The sequence below is a fragment of the Daphnia carinata genome, chromosome 1 (genome assembly GCF_022539665.2).
Source record: "Daphnia carinata strain CSIRO-1 chromosome 1, CSIRO_AGI_Dcar_HiC_V3, whole genome shotgun sequence".
NCBI lineage: Eukaryota > Metazoa > Arthropoda > Branchiopoda > Diplostraca > Daphniidae > Daphnia > Daphnia carinata.
The window spans coordinates 10,000,845-10,022,955 of NC_081331.1; the positions used below are offsets into that span (position 1 = coordinate 10,000,845).

General features: G+C 40.6%; 4 protein-coding genes and 1 long non-coding RNA gene across 6 annotated transcripts; 3 read left to right on the forward strand and 2 right to left on the reverse strand.

The window, feature by feature from the left end:
* Positions 1–302: 302 nt before the first annotated feature.
* LOC130692357 (3'-5' RNA helicase YTHDC2-like) lies at positions 303–6,279 on the reverse strand. Of its 2 annotated transcripts, XM_057515472.1 has the most exons (16): positions 6,203–6,279; positions 5,835–6,003; positions 5,687–5,777; positions 5,423–5,610; positions 5,212–5,357; positions 4,307–5,147; positions 3,892–4,247; positions 3,605–3,823; positions 3,442–3,536; positions 3,238–3,385; positions 2,868–3,174; positions 2,430–2,781; positions 2,201–2,364; positions 1,880–2,124; positions 967–1,799; positions 303–877 (listed from the first exon to the last, which is right to left on the reverse strand). In XM_057515472.1, the coding sequence occupies exons 2-16, from the start codon at positions 5,950–5,952 to the stop codon at positions 745–747; spliced, it is 4,236 nt and encodes a 1,411-aa protein (XP_057371455.1). In that variant the 5' UTR covers positions 5,953–6,003; positions 6,203–6,279; the 3' UTR covers positions 303–744. The 2 variants fall into 2 exon arrangements, with proteins under 2 accessions (XP_057371455.1, XP_057371448.1); XM_057515465.2 differs by lacking the exon at positions 6,203–6,279 and having other exon boundaries at positions 5,835–6,183.
* Positions 6,280–6,943: 664 nt separating this feature from the next.
* Positions 6,944–8,881, forward strand: LOC130692654 (acid ceramidase-like). The gene is made up of 8 exons (XM_057515796.2): positions 6,944–6,990; positions 7,061–7,211; positions 7,292–7,335; positions 7,426–7,510; positions 7,581–7,864; positions 7,936–8,302; positions 8,395–8,631; positions 8,705–8,881. The coding sequence occupies exons 1-8, from the start codon at positions 6,959–6,961 to the stop codon at positions 8,792–8,794; spliced, it is 1,290 nt and encodes a 429-aa protein (XP_057371779.1). The 5' UTR covers positions 6,944–6,958; the 3' UTR covers positions 8,795–8,881.
* A 311-nt stretch (positions 8,882–9,192) lies between these two features.
* Positions 9,193–10,543, forward strand: LOC130692865 (endoribonuclease CG2145-like). The gene is made up of 5 exons (XM_057515951.2): positions 9,193–9,385; positions 9,444–9,582; positions 9,671–9,776; positions 9,835–10,161; positions 10,229–10,543. The coding sequence occupies exons 1-5, from the start codon at positions 9,310–9,312 to the stop codon at positions 10,478–10,480; spliced, it is 900 nt and encodes a 299-aa protein (XP_057371934.1). The 5' UTR covers positions 9,193–9,309; the 3' UTR covers positions 10,481–10,543.
* Positions 10,544–10,675: 132 nt separating this feature from the next.
* On the reverse strand, positions 10,676–11,638 carry LOC130693283 (uncharacterized). The gene is made up of 3 exons (XR_009001651.2): positions 11,553–11,638; positions 11,155–11,271; positions 10,676–10,901 (listed from the first exon to the last, which is right to left on the reverse strand). It is a non-coding gene; the product is annotated as an uncharacterized LOC130693283 (long non-coding RNA).
* A 1,738-nt stretch (positions 11,639–13,376) lies between these two features.
* Positions 13,377–21,552, forward strand: LOC130692333 (histone-lysine N-methyltransferase, H3 lysine-79 specific-like). Its single transcript, XM_057515427.2, has 19 exons — positions 13,377–13,797; positions 13,949–13,989; positions 14,311–14,379; positions 14,441–14,504; positions 14,743–14,880; positions 14,951–15,136; positions 15,210–15,384; positions 15,446–15,538; positions 15,602–15,708; positions 15,766–15,822; positions 15,888–16,149; positions 16,209–16,537; positions 16,600–16,749; positions 16,805–16,963; positions 17,025–17,111; positions 17,220–20,223; positions 20,300–20,524; positions 20,586–20,756; positions 20,827–21,552. The coding sequence occupies exons 1-19, from the start codon at positions 13,708–13,710 to the stop codon at positions 20,850–20,852; spliced, it is 5,433 nt and encodes a 1,810-aa protein (XP_057371410.1). The 5' UTR covers positions 13,377–13,707; the 3' UTR covers positions 20,853–21,552.
* The last annotated feature ends 559 nt before the right edge of the window (positions 21,553–22,111 follow it).

A 22,111-nucleotide genomic window follows, 5' to 3' on the forward strand; every position in this document is an offset into this window, starting at 1 on the left:
TTTCTCTAAAACTAATTGCGAACTAAGGCGGAGGCGGCAACGAAGATGATGATAGACTTTCGTAGGGATGCCGTCTTCTGAAGGTTACTAATGACGACTGTTGGCGCTTGTCTGAACAATTTGGAAATGTACAACTAGTTGATTTGTCGTCAATCAATTGGCTTGGAAAAAAGAAACGTCGTATGTCAGTTGAATGATTCATTAGATAATAAACGGCTGTGGGTGATTGAATTCTATCAGTGATGTAGTGGTCTAATTTGCTTATTAGGTAGTCATCAAGTGGAACAGTTCGCAATGGCGAATTTTCATAAAGGAGTTTTATCTGTATTATGTCTAGATTAGTGACAACACACGTCAGACAAACCAGAACCAGTACAGATCCAAGAATATACTGGAGAGAGAACAAACGCAGATGACTTCTGAGTTACACATTCAAAATTTCATAAAAAACCAGGCCCAAGGCAATATGAAGAAACATTACAACAGGTCGAAGGATCCATAAACGACAGACAAAAATGATGGGCCCACAACAGCATGGGCCATCACCTTTCAATTTATCATGGAGTCATATGGGGGTGATGCTGAAGGTTCCACTTTGTTTTGAACGTTTTCCTTTTTCAAAAGATTTCTCCGATTTCGATTTTTTTTTTGTATTTTCTTTTTGAATTTATCGGCCCGTTCGTGCCCTTTTTCTTTCCTCTTACCTTTCTCAAGTGACGAAATGACGATTAAGCAATTTAAAATTTAAAATGGAGTGGGTGGATGGACAACATTTAGATCTTTCCGTTTCTGTGGCCTTTTTCTATTCTTTTTCGATAACTGAATATTCGCATTTGGTTCCTGGATCAGCTCGTCGGTACCTCTTTCTTTGGGTTGCCTAAAACAGGGAAATCCATTAGCATCCACGAAACGCAAGACAAATGGATCTGCAATTCCAGCTAACAAAAAAGTGATTTCGGTACTTACCGCGGGAAATAACCTTGAGCATTCTCCTTTGGAACAATCCTTTTGCCCTGATCAGGTTGACGTTTGTTCGTTTGGCTTTCAGAAGCAACTTTGCTAGCATGCTGTTCCAGCCTCGGCGGTAATGGATCCCTATAAAAATGGGACGTTAGATTTGCGCTGCCTTTCCCGGCTGTAAACTGATTTTTCGGCTTGGCTTTCGAGTTGAATCCATTTCTGTTTCCCGCATCCACTTCGTTCCTCCATGCTTTATTAGAAGCGGATGCGCCGTTGTCATAGGTTGCTCGATTTGTGCCGTTTCTCGACCACTGCCCACGCTCTTGATCACCGAGATTGCCTCCAGTTTGCGGTATGGATGAACGCGTCATTAAATTCATATCTGCATTGCCAGTTTGGTATCTCAGATTTCCAAGATCCTTGCCTTTAAAGCCTTTAGGAAATGCGTCAAATCGATTCATACGGTAGGGCCCATTAGCGTTGCGGGCAGAATTAGGACGTGAATTTTGATCGAAATTGTCATCTGAAACATTTGTGGAACGCTGATTGCTCTGCCATGAGTTTGGCATCGAATGGAGCCTAGGGTTGGGCGTATAATTGTTTTTAGATTCCAAGACCGGGTTGATATCGTTAGGTCGGGAATTAGGTCGGCGATGTGTGCGGAAGTGATCGGATTTGTGTGGACGTCGGATATCGGCGATGCCTAGGAATTCGGGCGAAGGCGGTAGGCCAGAGGCCTCTTCTTCTTTTGAAAGGATGCTTAGGAGTGCGTCTAATACTTGTTTATCACCTTCCAATTCGGCGCCAATAGGATCGCGCATTCGGCGAGTAAATAGGGCCTGGAAGATAAAAAAAAAAATTATCGATGCAACAAGTTTCTATAATTGAAAGAAAAATCAAAAATAGAGCTAAACCGCACCTGCCATTTTTGGCGTATTGCAAACAAATGGTGAGCAGCGTTGGTTTCCATCTTCAAACTAATCCATTCATCAAGATGAAATTCACTTGTTGCCTTTGAATTGTTTTTCTTTTTTGGTTTGAAATTTCTTTCGTACGGAAGAGGTGAATGACTGAACTTCTCCGCTAGTTCCAAATCGTCTAAACCCTCACTCAATTCTTTCAAGAGGGCCTCGTCAATGTCCTCCGATTCCTCAGAAGAGTCGTCTGTACACAACAAGAAAAATACGAACAAAATGCAGATAAAAATTGACAGTTAATTTAAAGGCAATTGAATGACTACCAGTCGTCCAGTCATCATCGTCGTCATCCCCATTTTCGCTTTCGGACGAAAGAACAGGATCTTTCAGAGATTCGCTAGATAAGCGGCAATGGCCGCCAAATATAACCAATGCTACCGTGTTAACCAACGTAACACAACGAAGAGAAGCCACAAGTCCACCATACCTAAAAACGGAATGATTTCGAAGATGAAACCTCCACACTGGCGCAGTAATTATTCAAGCTGTTACCTTGATATTTCTTCGTAAACCATCCACTTGCTTGGAAGTTGGCTGATGGCCTTTTTTTGAGAACCATTGCCATTTTCGCCCAAGAGTGCCGATGTCATATGCAAGCGCACCGAGGGTTCACGACGGGTTGTCAATTTGCCAGATCCACAAGCTCGAGCCACTTGAGGGTAGAGACCAGAGAGAATGCATGCTTTAATGGCCACCCAGCTAGAAGCGTTTCTGTTTAGTTCTTGCAAACTGCGAACGAAGCCCGATTTTCGTAACTGATCTAAAATCTGGATGCGTAACTGGTGGATGATTTCCATTGTTGCCGATGACAAGAAGTGACGATGACAAAATTCACGTTCTTTTCCTGTGATTTCGAAAGTAATTAAATGAGCAAGCAAACGAAAGAAAACAAAATGGTAGAAAAAAGACGAGTTAGGAAAAGAAGATTACCATTGGCACGGGCTGCCAGCCACAAATTAAAAGCTCGAAGCATGGCCATGTGGTCGCTGAGGGTGCCTGCGGAAAGTTCAAGCTTACGCGCGGCGGCCACTTTTTTCTCATTGGGTTCGGCAGGCAAAAGAAAAGGATCTCGGTGACTCAAACAGCACACAATAGTTAGCACGGGATCCAGGCAATGAAGCACCGTAGCGGTAAGTAGCATTTTTCCAGCTCTAGGTTCTACCGGTAGTTCCAATAATAATCGACCAAGGTCGGTGACATTTTCCCAAGGATCCAGGGCATCCATCCATTGCAACATCTGTTGAAATGAAAGCATGCATTTTAAAATTTCGAATTGCAAGCTGGGAATAATATATTTTACCTTAACAGCTCGCTGAATTACGTGCAATTTGGGGGCTTCTGGAACTTGGCCAATAAACTCTGCAATCGACAAGCCGATCGGCGCCAAATTTTTAGACTGAAGACATAGTTCTTCAAGTGGAACTCGAAAGATTTCGGGAATCTGGTATCTAATAGAATACATTAGTTCTGGCACTGACAATTAATACTAAATTTATAAGCACACTTCTCAAATAACTCGTAGCGTTGACGGGAGTAAAGATGATAGCAGATTCCTTCCCTGCAACGACCTGCCCTTCCTTTGCGTTGGATGGCTGAAGCCTTTAAGAAAAGAAAAATAAAGGATTTACGGCTACCCTCAAAACGTAAGTGAAATGCTATGTACTTACCTGTGGAACCCATTCGGCTTTTAATGCCGACACACCGGAAACGGCATCAAAAGATTTGACTTTGACTTTACCGGTATCGATAACGTATACTATGTCATCAATGGTGATGCTTGTTTCGGCTAGGTTCGTTGAAAGGACAATCTTGCGTTTGCCGGCAGGCGGTCGAAAGAAGACTCGCCGCTGATCCCCAGATTGCATACTCGAGTGCAGTGTATACACCTAGAAAACATAACCATCAGTTTTTCAATTTCACAACACCATTCGTGAACAATCGTGCGGGGTATCACCTCGAACTTTCCTGATGCCGCGAAACGAGAATCATTGTACATGATACGATCACGAATATTCATGATCTCCTCATATCCGGGAAGAAAGATTAGTACTGCCCCTTCAGAGCTCTGCTGTGCTATCAGATGGAGCACATCCAAAACCAGGTCCACATTAACAACCTCTTCATCGTGGCGATCCTTATAGATTCGTAACAAAGACTCTGCTTTGTCTGACTGGTGCTTTTCCAGGACATCAGCAACGGAATGATGCTGCATGGAACGAGCTAGTTTGGAAGCTGTCCATTGCCCTGCTGTCTGACCTGGATCAGCGCCAAGCTGTAAAAAGCTGTTCACCAAATCTAGACGTCCTCGGGCTATTGAACGACGAAAATTATGAGAGCTGGTAAAATAAGCTAGCTTTAAGAAACGTTACCGGCGGCAACCATGAGTGGAGAAAGCCGCGTTTGGGAATGCCGATAATTTACAGGCAAGTGTGTACGCATCACTGCCTTGCAAAGCTTTTCCATTGCATCGGCATTTTCTATTATAAAAGCTTCCTGGATCCAGCAGTCAAATGTCAATCGGGCACCCGAATCCAAAACACATGGGTTGTTCTTCTCTAGCTTTGAAGTTCGCGGGGCTTGCCCTTCACGGGTTATTCCAACTGCTTTTGTTTCTGTGCTTTTTATTTCGCTTTCTTGCCACACTCCAATTTCCAATGGCGATGAATGGCCGAGATGATCAGTCAGTTCTAAAACATCTTCCAGAAAGTACTCGGTAACAGGAAAACATTTCCCTTGTACATGCATAACTGGACAGCTGCTAAAGTAGTTCGAGAACACGCTAATGTCTAAGGCCGCCGACATTAGAATAAGCCGTAAATTTGGTAGCCTGGGGAGCCGCGATTTTAGTACTCCAAGCAGGAAATCGACGAAACGATCTCTTTCATGCACTTCATCAATAATCAAATGAGTAACTCTTTCCAGATTGCCTTCTTGGTACATCAGTGTTCGGAGGAGAATTCCGGTAGTGCAGAACATTAGCGCAGTTTTGGATGACATCCGACTTTCAAGCCGGATCTGATAGCCCACAGTCCCTCCCAACTGCTCTCCGCGTTCGTTGGCAACTCGCTCGGCGACCGAGATTGCAGCAATTCGTCGTGGCTGTGTGCATATGATACGAACTGGCTCATTTTTTTCCGAAGAAAGCTCCAACAGGTACTGAGGAACTTGTGTCGTTTTTCCTGATCCCGTATCACCGGTTATCATAACCACCTAGGATGAAGTATATGGAACCAAAATTAGCGGATAAATCGAAAGCATATCGAAAACAACTTGCCTTATTCTTTGATATCATATTTAGGATTTCTTCTCGGTGACTCCAAGTAGGAAGGGATTTTCGCTCAGTGAATAAGGCAGAGGCTTTCAAAGGTTGTGGAATGATAGGCATATGATATTTTATGCAATCTGCATGGGTTTGTTTATCTGAAAAAGATTTTTTTTTTAACTAGATAAAAACATGTGTTGGGATAGCAAATGAGTTGACCAACCAGTGGTACTATTGGTGGCTTGGTTTTCAAGTGGCAGGACATCTTGCAGTTCTTCTGTAGTCAAGGGAAACTGTTGGAGTAGTTCAGTTGCCCTTGCAACTGTATTAGGATGTATGTTCAATTTGGAAACTTTGCCTTTAGCATGAATAACTATTTTTTTTACAGTTAATTTCCTCTCACTTCCTTTCCTGGAAAGCAAATTTAAATTTGACCATAGGTTAACAATGAAACTAGGAAACTATGGTAATCAGGAGTTTGAATTACCCTTGACTTCTCGATATCATTCCCATTGTTGGTGCACAAGCATGGATATATGCACGTTCTTCAGTAGAAAGAGTAGATGAAAAAGTATACTCTAAAACATTATGTATGTTACCACTGGCAATAGATTTATTTACCCATAAGACAGTACCTGTTGAAGTGTCATCATCACGAAAGGTCTTCAGCAGAGTATCAAGTCCTTTTTTTACTGATTCATAAATATGATGTTTTGAATTACCCCTGCCATTTTTATTCCTGGCAAAAGCCATAGCAGACACAGAAAGATGTCAACTCGACCGCGTGAATGATTCTTTCACAATCTAATCATAAATCAATTTAAAAATTAAACAATCATGAAGAAGCTATTGTCGTGAAATAGAATGCAAGAAGCGGGGAATGTGGAAGTTATTCAGAGTTCTGAAAATTTAGACGACAAGACAAAAGCATTTGCAATCAAACAACATAAATTACTGTTATACAAATCAAATTGTTACACGTAATTGGAATCACCGACATCACCTTGTGTTGCAGATTCAAGTTGTAGTCATTAGTAGTTAGTCTGCACTTTTGTTTTCAACGTTTCGGTGTTGCCAAGTTTAGTCCATCAGCCATTTAAACCATGGTGTACAAGGTATTACGTTACCTACCGACAACTTTAACCAGTGCAAGTTTGATAAGAGACCTACCAAAAAATCATTTATTACGTAATTGGTGATTTACATTATAATTGACTACGATTTATATTGCCTCCAAGAAACTCGGGTAGGTCATGGGTCCAAAAACAGAAGGGCTGTTACCCATCGGACCAATATCTTAGGACAAGAAGACCTACTACCCGTAAGGCCCAAATACCTACCCGTTAAGACCATTAAAATATTGTAAATCTAATTCTAAATTTCTAATCATTTTCCTGCTGACGCGATGAGGGAATGGTATAATAAAGCATCCGAAATTCAGATACAATTAAACAGAAATACGATATGTTTGCGGTCGTATCGATAAGAAAGCAGAAAAGACAGGATCAGGCTCTATGCTCTATGAGTAATGTAAGCTAATTGAATTCCAAAGAAATTGCCTAAATGGAGAGATTCCAGAGAATTGACGAACAAGGAATGGGCTACTGAGTCAGGTGGATATTTATATACATACTGTATATGTATGAAAAAAAAAGTACACATGAAGAGAGGCAAATTCCGAGCAACTTCACAACGTAGCCCAACGTTGCGCAGTTTTTGAGAGATAGTTTTGTCATTATGTTAAAAATGTTATGATAACATGGTTCTCATTCTGGCATTAACAGTAACTCGGTACTAGTGAAGCTGTCTGGCCGTTTTGACATCGTCATTTGAATTAATTGAGATCGTTTACAAATTGTAGATTTTGTTCTGACATGATGAAGTCGTTTAGCTGGATGCACAAGTTCAAATTGTATCCCATGTTAGTTGTTTTCATTTTCCTTCTGCCTACTCTTTTTACACAAGTTTGGGATCAAGATTTTGACAACGAAAACTTGTTGTATAAAATACCGGTAAGTTAGATTTACTGCTGTCTGCATTTAGAATTGAGAATATTTTAATTAAAATTGCTGAATTCCACATTATATTACAGGAAAATGTCTCTTGTGCAGATAATCAATACCCACCACTTGCCAGGTATACATTTCTCAAATCTGGTTTATGCTGCATTTAAGAAAATTCATACTGAGAGTATTCATTTCAATCTTGTTTTTTTTTGTATTAAAGTGACAGAGTTCCAACATATGTAATCAATCTAGATTTGCCACCGAAGCTACGTTGGGCTCAACTTATGATTGATAAAAAAGAAAGTGTAAGTTACCTTTTACCATTCCATGAAATAGGTTGTAACATTTCCAAGTAATTCACCGCTTTTGCTTTAGGCTTTGTATCTACTGCAAGACATAAAAACTTATACTGATTCATTCTTTCGTGGGAAACTCTTTCCTTTGCTTGACAAATACCTCCCTTTAATGGCAAAGACTCTTCCTGAACCATACCTTAGTGAACTGAAGGGAATTGCAGAGGTCACTGGAATTGAATTGGGAGAAATCACCCTATACAACATCTTCTATGAAGTGTTCACCCTTTGTACATCTGTGATATCACAGGGAGCAAATGGAAAGATTTATCATGGCAGAAACCTGGATTTTGGACTTTTTTTAGGGTAAATACCTTCTTGTAAACATTAGGTTAAGTTTACTAGAGCCGTTATAAAATTTATGTACCATTATTTAGTTGGGACGTAAAAAATCACACCTGGCAAACCACAGAAGCTCTTCGACCTTTAGTTGTTGAGCTCGACTTCCAGCGTGGTGGACGCACCGTCTACAAAACTGTAAATTTTGCTGGATACGTAGGAGTGTTAACTGGCATGAAGCCTGGACGCTTTACGTTAACCTTAGATGAACGCTTTAGCATGGAAGGCGGGTTTGTGGGTATCATCCGTTGGCTTTTAGGTGACCATTCGGCGAACTGGGCCGGATTTTTGATGAGAGACGTTATGGAAAAGGCTGACAGTTATCAACAGGCACTCACTACGCTGACTACAAGCAAACTGTTGGCACCTGTTTACTTTATCCTAGGAGGGAACACCACTGATCAGGTATTGTGTTTGATAATTTTAACACTAAGGTGCTCTTAGTTTCTTCACAAACGTTTGTTTGATTGCCTGTCTCTTGCGGGGTTTTATGTCAGGGTGCTATAATCACAAGAGGAAGAAATGAAGCAGACGTCTGGTTTATGGGCAGAGGTAGCGTCAGCCAGGTTTCGACGTGGTATCTCGTGGAGACAAACTACGATCACTGGAACCAGCCACCGTTCTTTGATGATCGACGGACACCAGCAGTTCACTGTTTGGACAAAATGGGGCGAGAAGCAGCTTCCCTTTCGGGACTTTTTAATGTCCTTGCCACCAAACCAATCTTTAACAAGGTTTGTGTAATTTCGTATTGGCTTTTCAAAGAGAATTAAATTATTAACGAAATTCCTACTTTTACTCCTGCAGTTAACTACTTACACTTGCCTTATGGATGTATCGACTGGTCAGTTCGAATCTTGGATTCGGAATTGTCCAGATCCTTGTAAACCCTGGTGATTAGAACTATAGTATCCACTTTTCAATCGCATTCCGTGCCTTTCGGTTATATTCCTAACAAAAACTATTAAGTAAAGTTTTCGTTTATACGCTGTTACTTTATGTTTATTTAGGTTGCGCAAAAAAGTATTAATTTACATTCTTGTCATTTCTGTATTAAATGGACGGTCAATACAAATGAGCTTCCCGGGAAAAATATTTTTCATGTTAGGCTACAGGGGAAGGTCAGCAGCGGCTCGAAGTGTGAGATAAATTATTTAAATTTCTCCTTTTTAATTTGTTCTTTCCTCTCACCAATTTCTAATCTCTCTCCACAATAACCTTGGGCTTCAAAAAGGAAAGGCTTAAACTGCTTGTTTAAAACCTTGATGCGCTGAAGGAAGAAGGCAAATGTGCAGCCCTGCTGTTTCTGACTGAATTAGTCGTTGTTTAACCACGGAACCGAACGCAGTGAAGCTACCGACGTGTTCGCAACCGAAATCTCATTCGTCGGCAACACCCCCATTCATTCCAGAATGAGTCATTTCATTTTTACTGCGTTATTAACAGTATGTGCTATTATCTGCACTTCATCCGGCCAGCAGAGGAGTGGTAACATTTATACATGGTTTCTGAGATATCATCATAAAATTTGCCTTCTCCTCCTTAGTTAATGTGACGGATGATGCCTTGTTGGAGATTAGTAGTCGCTTATACGCTTTAGATGTGAATGGAGCCTATGATCAACTAGAACTCAACCTTCAAAGCAGAACGTCTTCAGGCAACCGAGTCGACAAAGCGCCACTACCGTCAGTTGGTTTTCTTTTCTGATTATTTTGATAAGCTATCTTTTAAACGAAACTTTCCCGTTTCCTTACGTACCCGTTCTTAATGAAGATTATTTAAAAACGGCATACCGAAGAATGTATTTTCTCGACCGACGTACGCTAAAATGTTGGCGCTGTTCGACAACTATCTGGCATCCGTTAATGAGACCGAACAGGTAATTGTATGGGAACTATTTTGGATTTGCGCTTAACACATCCTTCTCTTTGTAACAGGTAACGCCTCAGGAGAAGGCCGAAGAGGCTGCTTTCTTCGACGCAGTATTTGCAACAGAAATCATTAAAGCAACTCATAAATTCCTAGTCGCCCAGCGGCTGGCAGAATCCAATGTTGAACGCTTCAAAGAACAACTGAGGAACATTTGGTTCGGTCTTTATCAGAGGGCACCCGGCAAGCAAGGATCTTCTGGTTTTGAACACGTTTTCCTCGGCGAATTTAAAAATGGCATTTCAGGGCTGCATTCTTGGGTGCGATTTGTTACTGAAGAAGCTAAAGGAGATATTAACTATTTGGGTTACGCAAGGACGATGTCTATCGGCAAGGTTTAATGATTAGTTATAAATTTAAAATTATTTAAGGGACTTAATACAATTTTTCTTGTTCTCACAGGGTCCTGTAGGGCTTATAGAAATGCCAATGAAATTTCAAGGTATATTCAAACCCCACTCAACACTGATGATTGGAAGTAGTCCAGAACTTGAAATTGCATTGTATAGCATTTGTTTCTTAACGAGACCAGATTCGCTTTGTCCAATTAAAGGCGACGCTGCTAGTGGGATTTCTACTCGATATCAAATTCAAACATTTGTATCCAAGTTTCAGGGTAGGCGTTTTTTGGGATCAGCGTTTCCTACCTTTTAACAGTTAATCTGAAGAAGTGGTTTTCGGATTGTTGGCACAGTGCATATTTACTTAGGAAAGCGATCGTTCTCCTTGGTTATTAACTACGCATTTAACTGATTTATAACATGATTATTGTAGAATTTAGTTAATACAATATAATCTATAGAAAATTTCAATCAATATAATCAAGTAAATTTATTCTGGTTGAGATTTTCCAATATTAAAATAAGTCTGAACTGATATTTCAAAATGGTGTAATATACCAAGACATTTCACACTATACTCCTTTAGCTTTCCATACAACACTTTCTACTTTTAAAACACTTCCACATACAAACTAATTGAAATTTAACTTACCTTAATAGTATTTTTACTTGAGCTAAAATGATATTTCAATTGATGAATTTCCACCTCCAAGCCACATGGTTTTTAGGGTACCCTAAAAACAGAAGATCATTAAAACATCATCGTATCCATTAGGCAGTATACCAATCAGAAAAGGAAATGTGAGTGAGGTGAAATGACTTGCATCCAATGCAAAAGATGCTTATCTTGGAATTCATTCAATTAGTTTAGCAGTTGCCGAAATCATATGCAGCACAAGTTAGCTGTTCTGATATTTTATAGGCCATATTGCAATTCATGCACAAGACAAAAGTTCAAAATTCACTGTTTAATACTTTATTCAATACCTTATCTTTCCAAGAATTAAATCCAGTTTCCACTTCAAATTTTATAAATTTTGGATTTGATCCAAATTAACTTCCCATTTTATCAGCTTGTCATTATCTTCACCGTTGTACATCGTCCTATAAAATCGAAAAAAGCAATATGAAATAAGCAATATTAAACAATTTTTTTCTACCACAACTAAGCCCCAACAACCGACTACTTACACATAGTGAAGTATCCAAAACACTAATTGTAACAGTTATTGCTTAAAACAATGTACCACGTTGAAGCAATGGGAATTTAGATTAATAAAAAAAAATATTTTCTATCCAGCCATTCTACACCATTCGATTCCATTGATTTTACTTGTAATGCAAACGAAAGATCACAGCTTTTAAGTAGAATCCGAAAAATTTACCAGAATTTTTAAGTGTACAGATGCCATCCAGCAAGCGTGTTGAACAGGGATCTCGAAGCGAAACACACGATGCTTTATAAGCTAGGTAGAGGACTGTACGTCCATGCGTTTGCGACGTTGTCGATTAGTGAAACTCAAAATGAAAATAAAGTTGTTGTCCCCAAATAAGAATATGTTTAAATATACAAAATTAATAAACAAAGAAGCATTAATATAATGATTTATTGTCATATTTTATTTTTGTAGTGTGTATTAACACGATCTTCAATCGCTGGAAACCAGAACATTTCGAAGTTGATCAAGAATTATAGACAATGACTGCATCTTGAAAACCCATACGTTTTTTTAACCCAACGAAGTAAAAAACTTCTCCATCAGATGGTAGGCATTTGAATTGCGAATCAATTGATTAGCACGAACAGACAGTAAAGGTGAAATTGTTATAAGTAAATAGTTTGGAAGTGTTATTTGTCATGCCACCAAGACAAAGTTAAAAAATCCAATTCTGTGTGAGACCAGTAATTTAAAACCTTAAGTAATGTTAAGGAAGAAAGTAAATCAGACAAGCAAAATTTGACTTTTTGTTTTCAGAAGTATACTCGATGTCTTGCTTCGATTAGCTCTCGGCAGAAACTACATTTTTTTATTTTTTGGTCACAATTTTCACAGTGAAAGGGCGACAGGGCGACTAAAGTTGACACCAATTGGTCTAGACAAATCGAGCAGGTGCGAGTATCCGGCGATTGGGAGTCTGCTGAAGGTGTCAGAAGCAAGACAGATTTCATCTGTGTTTGCCCGCCTAGAAAGGACGGACAGAGTGCGTTCATCTGCAGGGCACGGTAACAGGAAGAAGATATATTTTGTTTTGTTTTGTTTTTTTGTTTTTTTTTCTTTCAATTTTCAAGTCAAAGATTAGTCAAACAATCCAAAGCCCTATTACCACATGATCAAGGCTGTGAGTCTAATCTTTAAGTAGCTGCCCAAAACTTGTTGCCCCAGCAGCAGCAGCAGAAGCTGTAGCCTGCACAGTTAGTTGTCGAGCAGCAGCAAGTTGCAGTGCAACACTCAATGCTGGCTTCTTTTTTTTTTTTGTTTTTGGTGTGTTGTCGGATAAAACCAAAGTCAAGGAAAACTATAGATGACGGAGTCCTCTAGTAGGATTCAAAGGAACAAGGAAAACCCGAATTCCGCATGCTAGATGGCTTTCGTTTCGTTACGTACAGTACACCCATTTATGTCGCAGGCGCCTGTTTGGAAACGAAAACATACCAGTCGTTGTGTAATCTTTTGACCGACTCTCACCTTTGTTTCTTAATAGGGGAAAGAAAATCTCGTGAAGCTTTCGGGCAAGAGTCATCGACCGAGGAAGTGCACTCTCTCTTAAAGTACCTCTTTCGTGGTTCGAAACAAGAAAAAAAAAACGAATGATGCAATTTTCCTTATTCTTTCCTTACAGTCAAAAACAAATACTCTATGATGTTGCCTTAGTGCTTGTACATAAATGAAGCGAATAAAATAAATAAGTGCAACGTCTTTTATTTGAGAGTTTTAAAGTAAAGAGCAAATACCCCATTTTTAAATTCCATTACAAATGAATCAATACGATACTACTGTACTCAATCACTAAATGTCGCCTAGTAAAACGAAAAGGCTTTAAAGCAGCAATTTTTTTGCCTTATATGAAATGTGTATTGAAAGGGTAGGGCTTTGACGGAAGGCTTCCCTTCAATGGAATAAATTACGCTCACGTTGGGTTCGGTCATTCCCTCCTGAGGGTCAATGTCGAGGCTTGAGAGGCAACGCTGCCCTTGGTCGCCCGCTTTTTATACTCTGTCTGTAAACCTATCGTGTAAAAGATGGCGCTGTTGTAACGCTTACCGTATCATCCTTTGAGTTTTTCTGTGAGATGTGGTTGTTTTGATCGGAAATGTTGTCTTGAAATAGACAAGATTAAGTAAAATTACAACATAACTAGCGATTCGGGGGATCTGTTAGATCCCAGCCAGTCTGGAACCTCACAATTGGCCTAAATTTTCAAAATCAAATCTGCCCGGGAGGATTTTTGTTTATACAAACGTTGGAGCGATCCTTTTTTACCTTGCTTGTTTGTGAAAAGAGTTATACAGACTCGATTGCTTAACTGAAGAATTACATTATGGTCATGGCATTGGAATTAAGATTACATAGCCCTGCTGGTACAGAGCCCAATATCTACAAGTGGCCATTAACTTCTGGACGTGGAGCTGTAAGTTGTAACTGGTTTCATTATTGTTTCTTATGATTTCTGTTGTTTAACTCAACCTATCACTTAATAGTATAACAATAAATATTCTAGTTTTAGTTCTTCAAATAGTATTTCTTTTCAACTTATATATTTATATTATCTTCGTTTACAGGACAAAATTGATGGTGCTATAGAGCTAGTGGAAACGATACGGTAAAATTTGTTATAATAACATTGCTTATCTATGTTCTGTTCTTCATGTAAATTCTCTCAAACAAGTTTTTCATATGGGGATACTAAAAGCATTTGCTGTGTAGTGGAATTCACAAAATCCCTCACAAATTTATCCTTTCATTTTTATGTTATCCATAATTATGTGATAATGTAAGGTACAAGCAAAATATTGAAACACATTTGCAGCATTTTTGTTAAGGGTTACTGGGCAATTTTTTCAAATTCACTTGCATGCACCAAATTTTAGTTTTGCTGATGCTGTGTTTGTTTGTTCTTAATGTTTGCATTATAAACGTGCAGATTGGTGTGCGAGGATTTCCCCGAAATGGCCATGGAGAATAACATCCTTAATAGTTACGATACAAAAAGGTATCTTCCTTAAACTTTAATCCGCTTCGTAAAAATTCAGTCGTGTATATGAACCTTATAGTTATGAGAGTATGAAGAGCTTGGTGGACACGTACAACAGGGGTATCGACGCCATCCTCCAAATGGTAATTCATCGTTCTTCTTTCTCATAACAATTATATTTCCACTAGTAGTGTAGAATGCGGAAATAACATTTTAACTATGAGTGTCGTGCGCAAGAAAAATTAAGCGTAGTTTGGCCTTATTTATGTACAAATAAATAATCTCTTAGTCTTGTACAGGACGACGATCTTGAATTTTACTCGTTAAAATTTTTTCGTTGTATTTTTACTTATTAACCTCTTGTCAAACTGTTGGTAACAGGAGGAAGAAGGGGCTCGGCCAGAAAGATTAGGCCGTCGTCCTTCGCGAGGCCTCTTACGTCACATACTCCAACAAGTCTACAATCAGGCAGTGACAGATCCTGATAAACTCAACCAGTATGAGCCGTTTTCACCTGAGGTTTGGCATCAGTTTTTCTTTTATTTTGAGTAAACGAATTATAAAATTCATATCCATATTGTCTCTGCAGGTATATGGTGAAACGTCCTACGATTTAGTCTGTCAGATGATAGAACACGTTAAAGTGGCTGAGAACGATATTTTTATTGATCTTGGTTCGGGTGTGGGTCAGGTAGTTCTACAAATGGCAGCGTCCACCCCTTGTAAAAAGGCCTGGGGTATTGAAAGATCTGAATGGCCCAATCGCTACGCGGAGGTAGCAATTAACTTTTACAACTTCTTAGCCAGATATGGTGTATCACTTTCTTATGTTTATTGGTACCCTACAGAATATGGATTTCCACTTTAAACGGTTGATGCGCTGGTGGGGAAAGCGCTACGGAGAATACAAACTGATCAAAGGGGACTTTCTGGACAAATGCCATACCGAGAAGGTCAATTCTGCCAACATAATTTTTGTCAACAACTTCGCTTTCGGCCCCAATCTCGACCATCAGCTGAAAGGTCAGTACTGCTCTAGAAACCATCTATGTAAGCTGTTGCTGACAGTTGTGTATCCGTACAGAGCGCTTTGCTGATCTCAGAGATGGTGCGCGTATAGTTTCATCCAAAGCATTCTGTCCTCTTAACTTTAGGATAACCGATCGCAATTTAACTGGTAAGATTAAAATTGAATACTTTTTAAATTGTATGGTCGTTACTCATTTTTCTCGTTTTACAGACATAGGCACTATCATTCATGTTTCAGAGTTATCCCCTCTTAGAGGTTCTGTTTCTTGGACTGGGAAACCTGTATCGTACTATCTCCATATAATTGATCGAACGAAAGTAATAATATATGACATTATATTATTCAAGTAATCTTATACTGATTGTGTAATTTAGTTGGAACGTTATTTCAACCAACTGAACCACCATCAGGTGAAAAAACCCAAAATCAAGGTAAAATTAATAATTGGGCAAATTTTATTCCGTTGGATTACACTTATTTTTCTCTACATTTTCAGGAAGATGAGAATTCTGTAATAGTAGGGGTTGGCCGCAACAAAAAAGATATTAACCGAATGTTACAGAGCGATACCTCGTCAAACGATTCCGTCTCACAGACGCAACCAGCACTCCGTGTTGATTTGGAGGACGGCCTTAGCATGCCCATGACGGAAACCGGTGTGAATGCAGCTGGAGGTCCAACAACACGAAGAGCGTGGCAGGACTGGTGTAAGAGTAGCAATAATAGTAATCATGACAGTCAGAGCGAAGCCGATGAAGGTATGAAGTTAACATCGTATTTAGCAAATAAAAAACTGTAATCGTTTTGGTATAAATAGCAAAGAAAACTGTCAAGACGAAGCCAGGCAAACCTAGTGTTGCAGCTAAGGGCGGGCCAGGTCGCAAACCCCGCGGCCGAATCGGCAAAAGAGGAGGAGGCCCACGGAACAAAAGAAAAATACAGATCACGGGTTTGGACTTGCTTCATACTCAAACATTGCTCAGCACGACTTCTCCTCAGGGTCAAAAGCTCCCGCCTGCACCAGGGTGTATTGACCAACAACTACCGTGGAACGTTTTACCTGGTGTAATTCCTGTTCACGAGGAAATTCCGCCAACGCAACACCTAATGGCTGATGATGCAAGGAATATTCCCCGCGCACTTCAGGTATTTTCTACTTGAATTTGTGTTTTGGCGCAGAATTTCTAGGTTTGAGCCTATCGATTCAGGTGTATCTGGATACAGTCCGTAATCAGATGATGGCGGCAATATCGAAATTCAAGGATCCAGAATATCGCAACACTATATTACGTGAAATAGAATTCGAACGCGAAAGGAAGAATGCATTGAGCTCACAGGCAGCACAATTAGACAAACAGGTATATTATTCCTCTAAAACGAAGTGATTTGTGTTGTTAAAGCAATGTCTTTTAGGTCCAGAAATTAATTGATGACAGCGTAGCGTTATTGCGTTCACGGTTTGCTGAACTAGGAATAGAATTTGAGAATCCTACTGACATCTTAAACAAAGCCAATGAAATCGCCATGCGCCACAAGGAATTGCGAGCTCAAAGCAATAATTTGCAGCATCAAGTAAAGAATAATATTTTGTTATGTGAAGCCAGGACAAAGTAACAGCATGTCTCTCTCTTAGATTTCGTACTTGATGCAAAACGAGAAAGAACTTCGACAGCAACAAGAAGTAATGAACCGTGGCAGAAAGTTGAGTCGGCTTAATGGGGTAAGTCACGAAGAATATTGTGTCGTTCTGTCTTTACTTTTTCATATATTTATATTTTTAACTTTTATTAATATTTTTTGTTTTCTTTTTTATTCTTTTCTTCAATAGGAGATTTCAGACCCTTCTACTGTCAGTCATGAATCGGTTCTCAAGGAGATTTCGATAGCCTTGCATCAGCGCAAAAGGTTAAGTTGCCAAGCGAGCAAGTTAACTTCAGAAGTTACAACTTTGGAACGCATTACCAGCGTAGCTCCTGCGTTCATTTCGCGCCAGACTGTTTCTACCAGTAGCGTATCGCTCCCGAATAGCGTCTCTTCTCCGGGTCCATCGCAAAATGGTTTCACAGTCAGCGGCACGCAAGGTCATGCCCAGCAAGTGCCAATTGTTGCAAAGCCCCCGACTGCTTTCCAGCCACCACCCCGTAAGCCTAATTCAGCAGGAAATATTCGCCGGAATCAAGAATGGCCAGATATACCTGAGATCGGCAAGATTGACGAAAAAAATCCAGAAATACTTGCGAAGAAGATACTTGAAACGGGTAGGCAAATTGAGGCGGGCAAGTATGGCACCGAACTAACATCTCGTGGACAGCAGACAGTTACCGAAAAGAAAATTCAGGCACCCGAGAAGAACCGGAATTCCACCAAAATGCCTCGCCCGCCAAGTGCCACTAAATTACCCAATACAACGATAGCGCATTCGCAGACACCTACTCCGCCACCGTCGCTGCCGACCATTAACAAAACCGTGTCAGTATCACATGCCGATAGCACACCTCGTGGGTATGATTTTGAGGATCGCTTAAAAAATCTCATCACCAGTGTATTAAATGACAAGACTAATCCGCCTACCGCGAGCCTTGGCACACACGATCCATCCGTTTCAGCTACATTATTCAAGCAGTGCCCTACTTCCAAGTTTGCGGAACCGGAACGTGAAGGACTTTTTGCCCGTGCTCCGCCCAAATCGTCTTTAACATCCCATCATCAACAGCTAACAGCACAACAACCTGATTATACCCAGTTTTCACCAGCAAAATTGGCCCTTCGTCGCCATCTATCCCAAGAAAGATCCTACCCACCTCATTATCAACAAGGAACAGAGTCTGACTTGAGCTACATTCGGAGCATTGGAGATCTGGTTACAGGGGAAATTGAGCGTAGCTTGGAATCTTCGGGAAATCTTACAGTTCCTAACCAGCATTCGATGGCACGGCAAATTTACTCTCCGATTTCTCGTCCAAACAGCACTGATTGCCATACAACTACAGCGACTAATTCGTCCAATCATGCTAATTTGCATGTCGTTTCACTTCATCCTTCAGCTGCCACCTCGTCGTCAGAATGCGTTGAAGGATTGGCTGCGTCGCTCCGCGATTGCTTAAGAGCTCCTTCCGAAGAAATGCCAGAACCTGTTGATTCTTCTTCCACGGTTATCGCAAGGGCTGATCAAGAAGAGAAGGCCGTAGAAAGGGGAACGGAAGAACCACCGGGAAAAAGGAAACATCTTAGTGAATGCTCTAATCCTGATGTTTCTAAAGAGAAGAAACACAGTGGCGAAACGCACACGCAGAAGTGGCAAGATAAATTTGACAGCAGATTTGACCGAATTTTTACATTTGCGTCGACGGAAATGGACAAGCGTCGTCAAAGCACAGAGAGTTGTTCGCCGCGTACCGAACCGTTTTCATCACCTCGCGGTAAAGAGGCGATGGCAGTGATGCCGAATGAGACTTTCGTTAACGAAAGAACGCCAGACAGGAAATCTGATTCGAAATCGAGTCACTCTTCGCGAAGTAACAAGCCGAAGGAACAAAAGAATTCAAAAACGTCCGAGAAGAAACAAGACAAGTCAAAAGATCGTGACAAGAGCAGCCGGAGCAAGTCGAGCCGGGAGAAAGATCGAGAGAAAGACAGAGACAAGGAGCATCGCAAGCACAGCAGCAGTAGTGGCAAGCATGGTCAGAATCACGAAAAGAAAAAGACTGAATCCAGTGGCGTGGATAAAGAGAGAGAAAGGGAAAAAGCCAACGAGAAGGAAAAAGACAAAGAGAAGGTCAAAGAAAGAGACAAGGACAGGGACAAAGATAAATATAAGGACAAGGACAAAAAGGAAAGCAGTGAAAAGCGATCAGACGACCGTGCGGAGAAGCACAAGCACCGTGAAAGAGGCAAAGAAAGAGAAAAACATCGAGATAAGCATCGAGATAAACATCGTGATAAAGAGTCCAGGAGTTCCAAAGAAACGAAGCTGCCCAAGTTGAAAGAAGAAAGAAAAGATGAGAGCAGCTCGACTGTCGAGTCGATTGAAGTCGTTGGAAATGTTCCTAATCAAAAGGTGGTTTCAAAAGAGGAGCGAGTCGGCAACGAGGCACATGGTAACCAACTATTACATTTGGAGCCAAGACAAAATGTTGCCAACGAGGATCCGGCCAATGGCAAAGTGAAAATGGAAGCAGAATTAATAGACGAAAGATCGCAGGAACACAACAATGAAGGACATCACCATTTCAAAAAGCGCATGGTCCAAAGTCAAATGGACTGGCAAGGTGCAGATGCTGAACCGCGTAAAGAGGTGAAGCAATACCAAACATTAGTAGACGTGAAACCCGATGCAAGCCGTGCGTTGTCGTCCACTTCCTGTGATGCCACGACTCCATCGGAATACAACAAAGGTGTGTCTGGTCCTGCTGATAGTGATGGCCAATCCAAAAAACAAAATTCTAAGAGTAAACATAGTAACTGGACTTCGCAAATAACCCCGACAGCTCCACAGTTAGATGCGTCAGATCAAAATAGCATGTCTTCTAGAGCGGGTATGACTGTAAAAGCCAGTCTGTCGCCTACACATCATCAAACCAATTGCAATTCATCACATGGAATTTCAAACTATGCTGCGGGAGCTCCTGCTCTGCATCCATCATCAACGAAACCTCAATTGCATCCCCAGTCCCAGCCACCTATTCCTTCAGTTCCAATGAGTACTTCATATTCGACGTCTCACTATGATCATCTGTCGTCTGCTGAAATGAATTCGCAACCTTACTCACAGTACCAACAACAGTCCTGCAGTAGAAGCGGACCTCAATACAGTGAACCAAATTACATAACAGGTTGGTTGATTGCTCGCTCTCCTACGGGGAAGCTCAAAACTAATGTACGTAAAAAATCCTTAATTGTTTTTTCTAGTTCCAAAACCTGGTTATTACCCACAACAACAGCAGCACGGATACGCTGCTACGTCACAGCCATTTTCCGGTACAGGAAACGTGCCACATGGAGGGTCCTCAGTTTTTTGCAATAGTACGATCAATGGTAATCCTTCGAGCCAATTCTACAACCCTCCAAACCAGTCCGCAGCTTACTCCGGCCACCAGTCACATTATCTGCAACATTCACGAACAACCTCAACGGGTGAGGGAAACAAGAATTATGTGTGATGAAAAGCATTCGTTACATATATTTTTTTTTTCAGGCGCGTACGCTGGTACCCCCAATTTTTCGCGCTCCGTATCGGCAGCGCCTGTACAAATTCCTCAATTCCCCGAGTCCAGTCAGGCAATTTACGGAACTGCCCCGTATCGCAGCCGGGAAGCCCCTAGCCAACCGCCTGGTCCCCATCATGCTGGATCATCTCACGCTTCAGGTAAACAATTCTTTAAATATTTTTCTTGTTAGTTTACGCATTTCATTTTATTTGTGTCTTTGAACGACAGGCCGTCTTCCATTCATGCATCAGTGAGTGCCAGCCTGCCCTCAAACGGGTTTAATCCGTGAAGTTTCTTCACTTGCCCCCTCCCTCAAAATATACCGTTTGTGTTCCGATTGCTCAGAGTTGTATCGCGTTAAGTACAGTGCTCATCACTGCCCATTCTGCCGTTAAAATAGCATTGATTCCTAATTTTGAAGGCTAAACATGAAAATGGAAACAAAGCCTTATAAAACGACGAGAGTGGTTTCTTTTGAATGATGATAACTTGATTCATCTTTATGCCATTTTGCTCCCTAGGCATTTTTCTTCACGTTAAATTTCCCTGTATCCCACAGTTTTCTGTTTCATCCCCAATTTGCATTCTTGTTTGTTAACACTTGATACAAGGCACACCATACGCTCGTCTTAAGTGTCACCTCAGGCCGTGTATTGTTACGCGAATTTCTCCGATCTTGTATGAACTGTCGAACAAGTCAGCACAGGCTTATTTCGGTGGGCCTATCTTTCTCGACAGTTACCTAATTCTTTGCTAACACTGACTATCTTGTTTCTTATCACCGTGTTTCTTAATTGAACCATTAATAATAATTTATTCAAGACCAATTTTTTTTTCGTGAATCTGTTAAACTTTGCTCTGTTTTGATCCACCATCGAATAATGACGATCTGTGCTGCCCAGGGATGCAAAATTTGCATGCCAGATAAGAATAAATACACAATATTGTTACTTACCTTTAATAAGTTAGGAAAACATACCTCTCCTTTTGTCGCCATTTTAACTTTTCTAAATAAACTAAGATGTTGGCAATGCAAGCGTAGCAAAGATCAATAATTTAGTGTCAATCTACGTTCTCGTTATTAAGCTACCACACAACTAGAAACTAAACTTGAAATCCGTTACCGTCGTCCCATAAACGAAGTAAGCCTGATTATGGATTATGATTATGGAGCCGTTGAGTATTGTGCTGTACCGTGCTAGCGCATCAATATTTGGTACCGTTTTTTTCCATTTATTTCAAAAACGTCTAACCTCATGGAAAATAGGAAGACAATTATCGTGATTTTCGTTCATATCGAATCTAAAACACATCTCTTCATTGCTAAATTGAAGATTTTAGAAAAATACAAAATTGGGGGAAAAGTCGGGATTTTTTTTTTTGTCGGGCTTATTTTCAAACCCAACAATTTGATGAAAAAGATATACCACTTCGACACAGGTTCAGAAATGTGTTTTGCCGGTTGCCATGCAACGGCCCCGAACTGATTTTGTTGTGCAACGTCACGTTTTCC

Excerpts from the sequence above, each read along its gene's own strand:
- LOC130692357 (XM_057515472.1), bottom strand. The coding sequence starts at position 5,952 with ATGGCTTTTGCCAGGAATAAAAATGGCAGGGGTAATTCAAAACATCAT. Across the intron at positions 5,778-5,834 it reads TGATGATGACACTTCAACAG|AGTATACTTTTTCATCTACT; the intron begins GTACTGTCTTAT and ends ATAATGTTTTAG. Across the intron at positions 5,611-5,686 it reads ATGATATCGAGAAGTCAAGG|GAAAGGAAGTGAGAGGAAAT; the intron begins GTAATTCAAACT and ends TTTGCTTTCCAG.
- LOC130692654 (XM_057515796.2), top strand. The coding sequence starts at position 6,959 with ATGGTTCTCATTCTGGCATTAACAGTAACTCG. Across the intron at positions 7,336-7,425 it reads CAATACCCACCACTTGCCAG|TGACAGAGTTCCAACATATG; the intron begins GTATACATTTCT and ends TTTGTATTAAAG. Across the intron at positions 7,511-7,580 it reads TGATTGATAAAAAAGAAAGT|GCTTTGTATCTACTGCAAGA; the intron begins GTAAGTTACCTT and ends CTTTTGCTTTAG.
- LOC130692865 (XM_057515951.2), top strand. The coding sequence starts at position 9,310 with ATGAGTCATTTCATTTTTACTGCGTTATTAACAGTATGTGCTATTATC. Across the intron at positions 9,386-9,443 it reads ATCCGGCCAGCAGAGGAGTG|TTAATGTGACGGATGATGCC; the intron begins GTAACATTTATA and ends TCTCCTCCTTAG. Across the intron at positions 10,162-10,228 it reads GGACGATGTCTATCGGCAAG|GGTCCTGTAGGGCTTATAGA; the intron begins GTTTAATGATTA and ends TTGTTCTCACAG.
- LOC130692333 (XM_057515427.2), top strand. The coding sequence starts at position 13,708 with ATGGTCATGGCATTGGAATTAAGATTACATAGCCCTGCTGGTACAGAG. Across the intron at positions 15,539-15,601 it reads AACCGATCGCAATTTAACTG|ACATAGGCACTATCATTCAT; the intron begins GTAAGATTAAAA and ends CTCGTTTTACAG. Across the intron at positions 17,112-17,219 it reads AGTTGAGTCGGCTTAATGGG|GAGATTTCAGACCCTTCTAC; the intron begins GTAAGTCACGAA and ends TTTCTTCAATAG.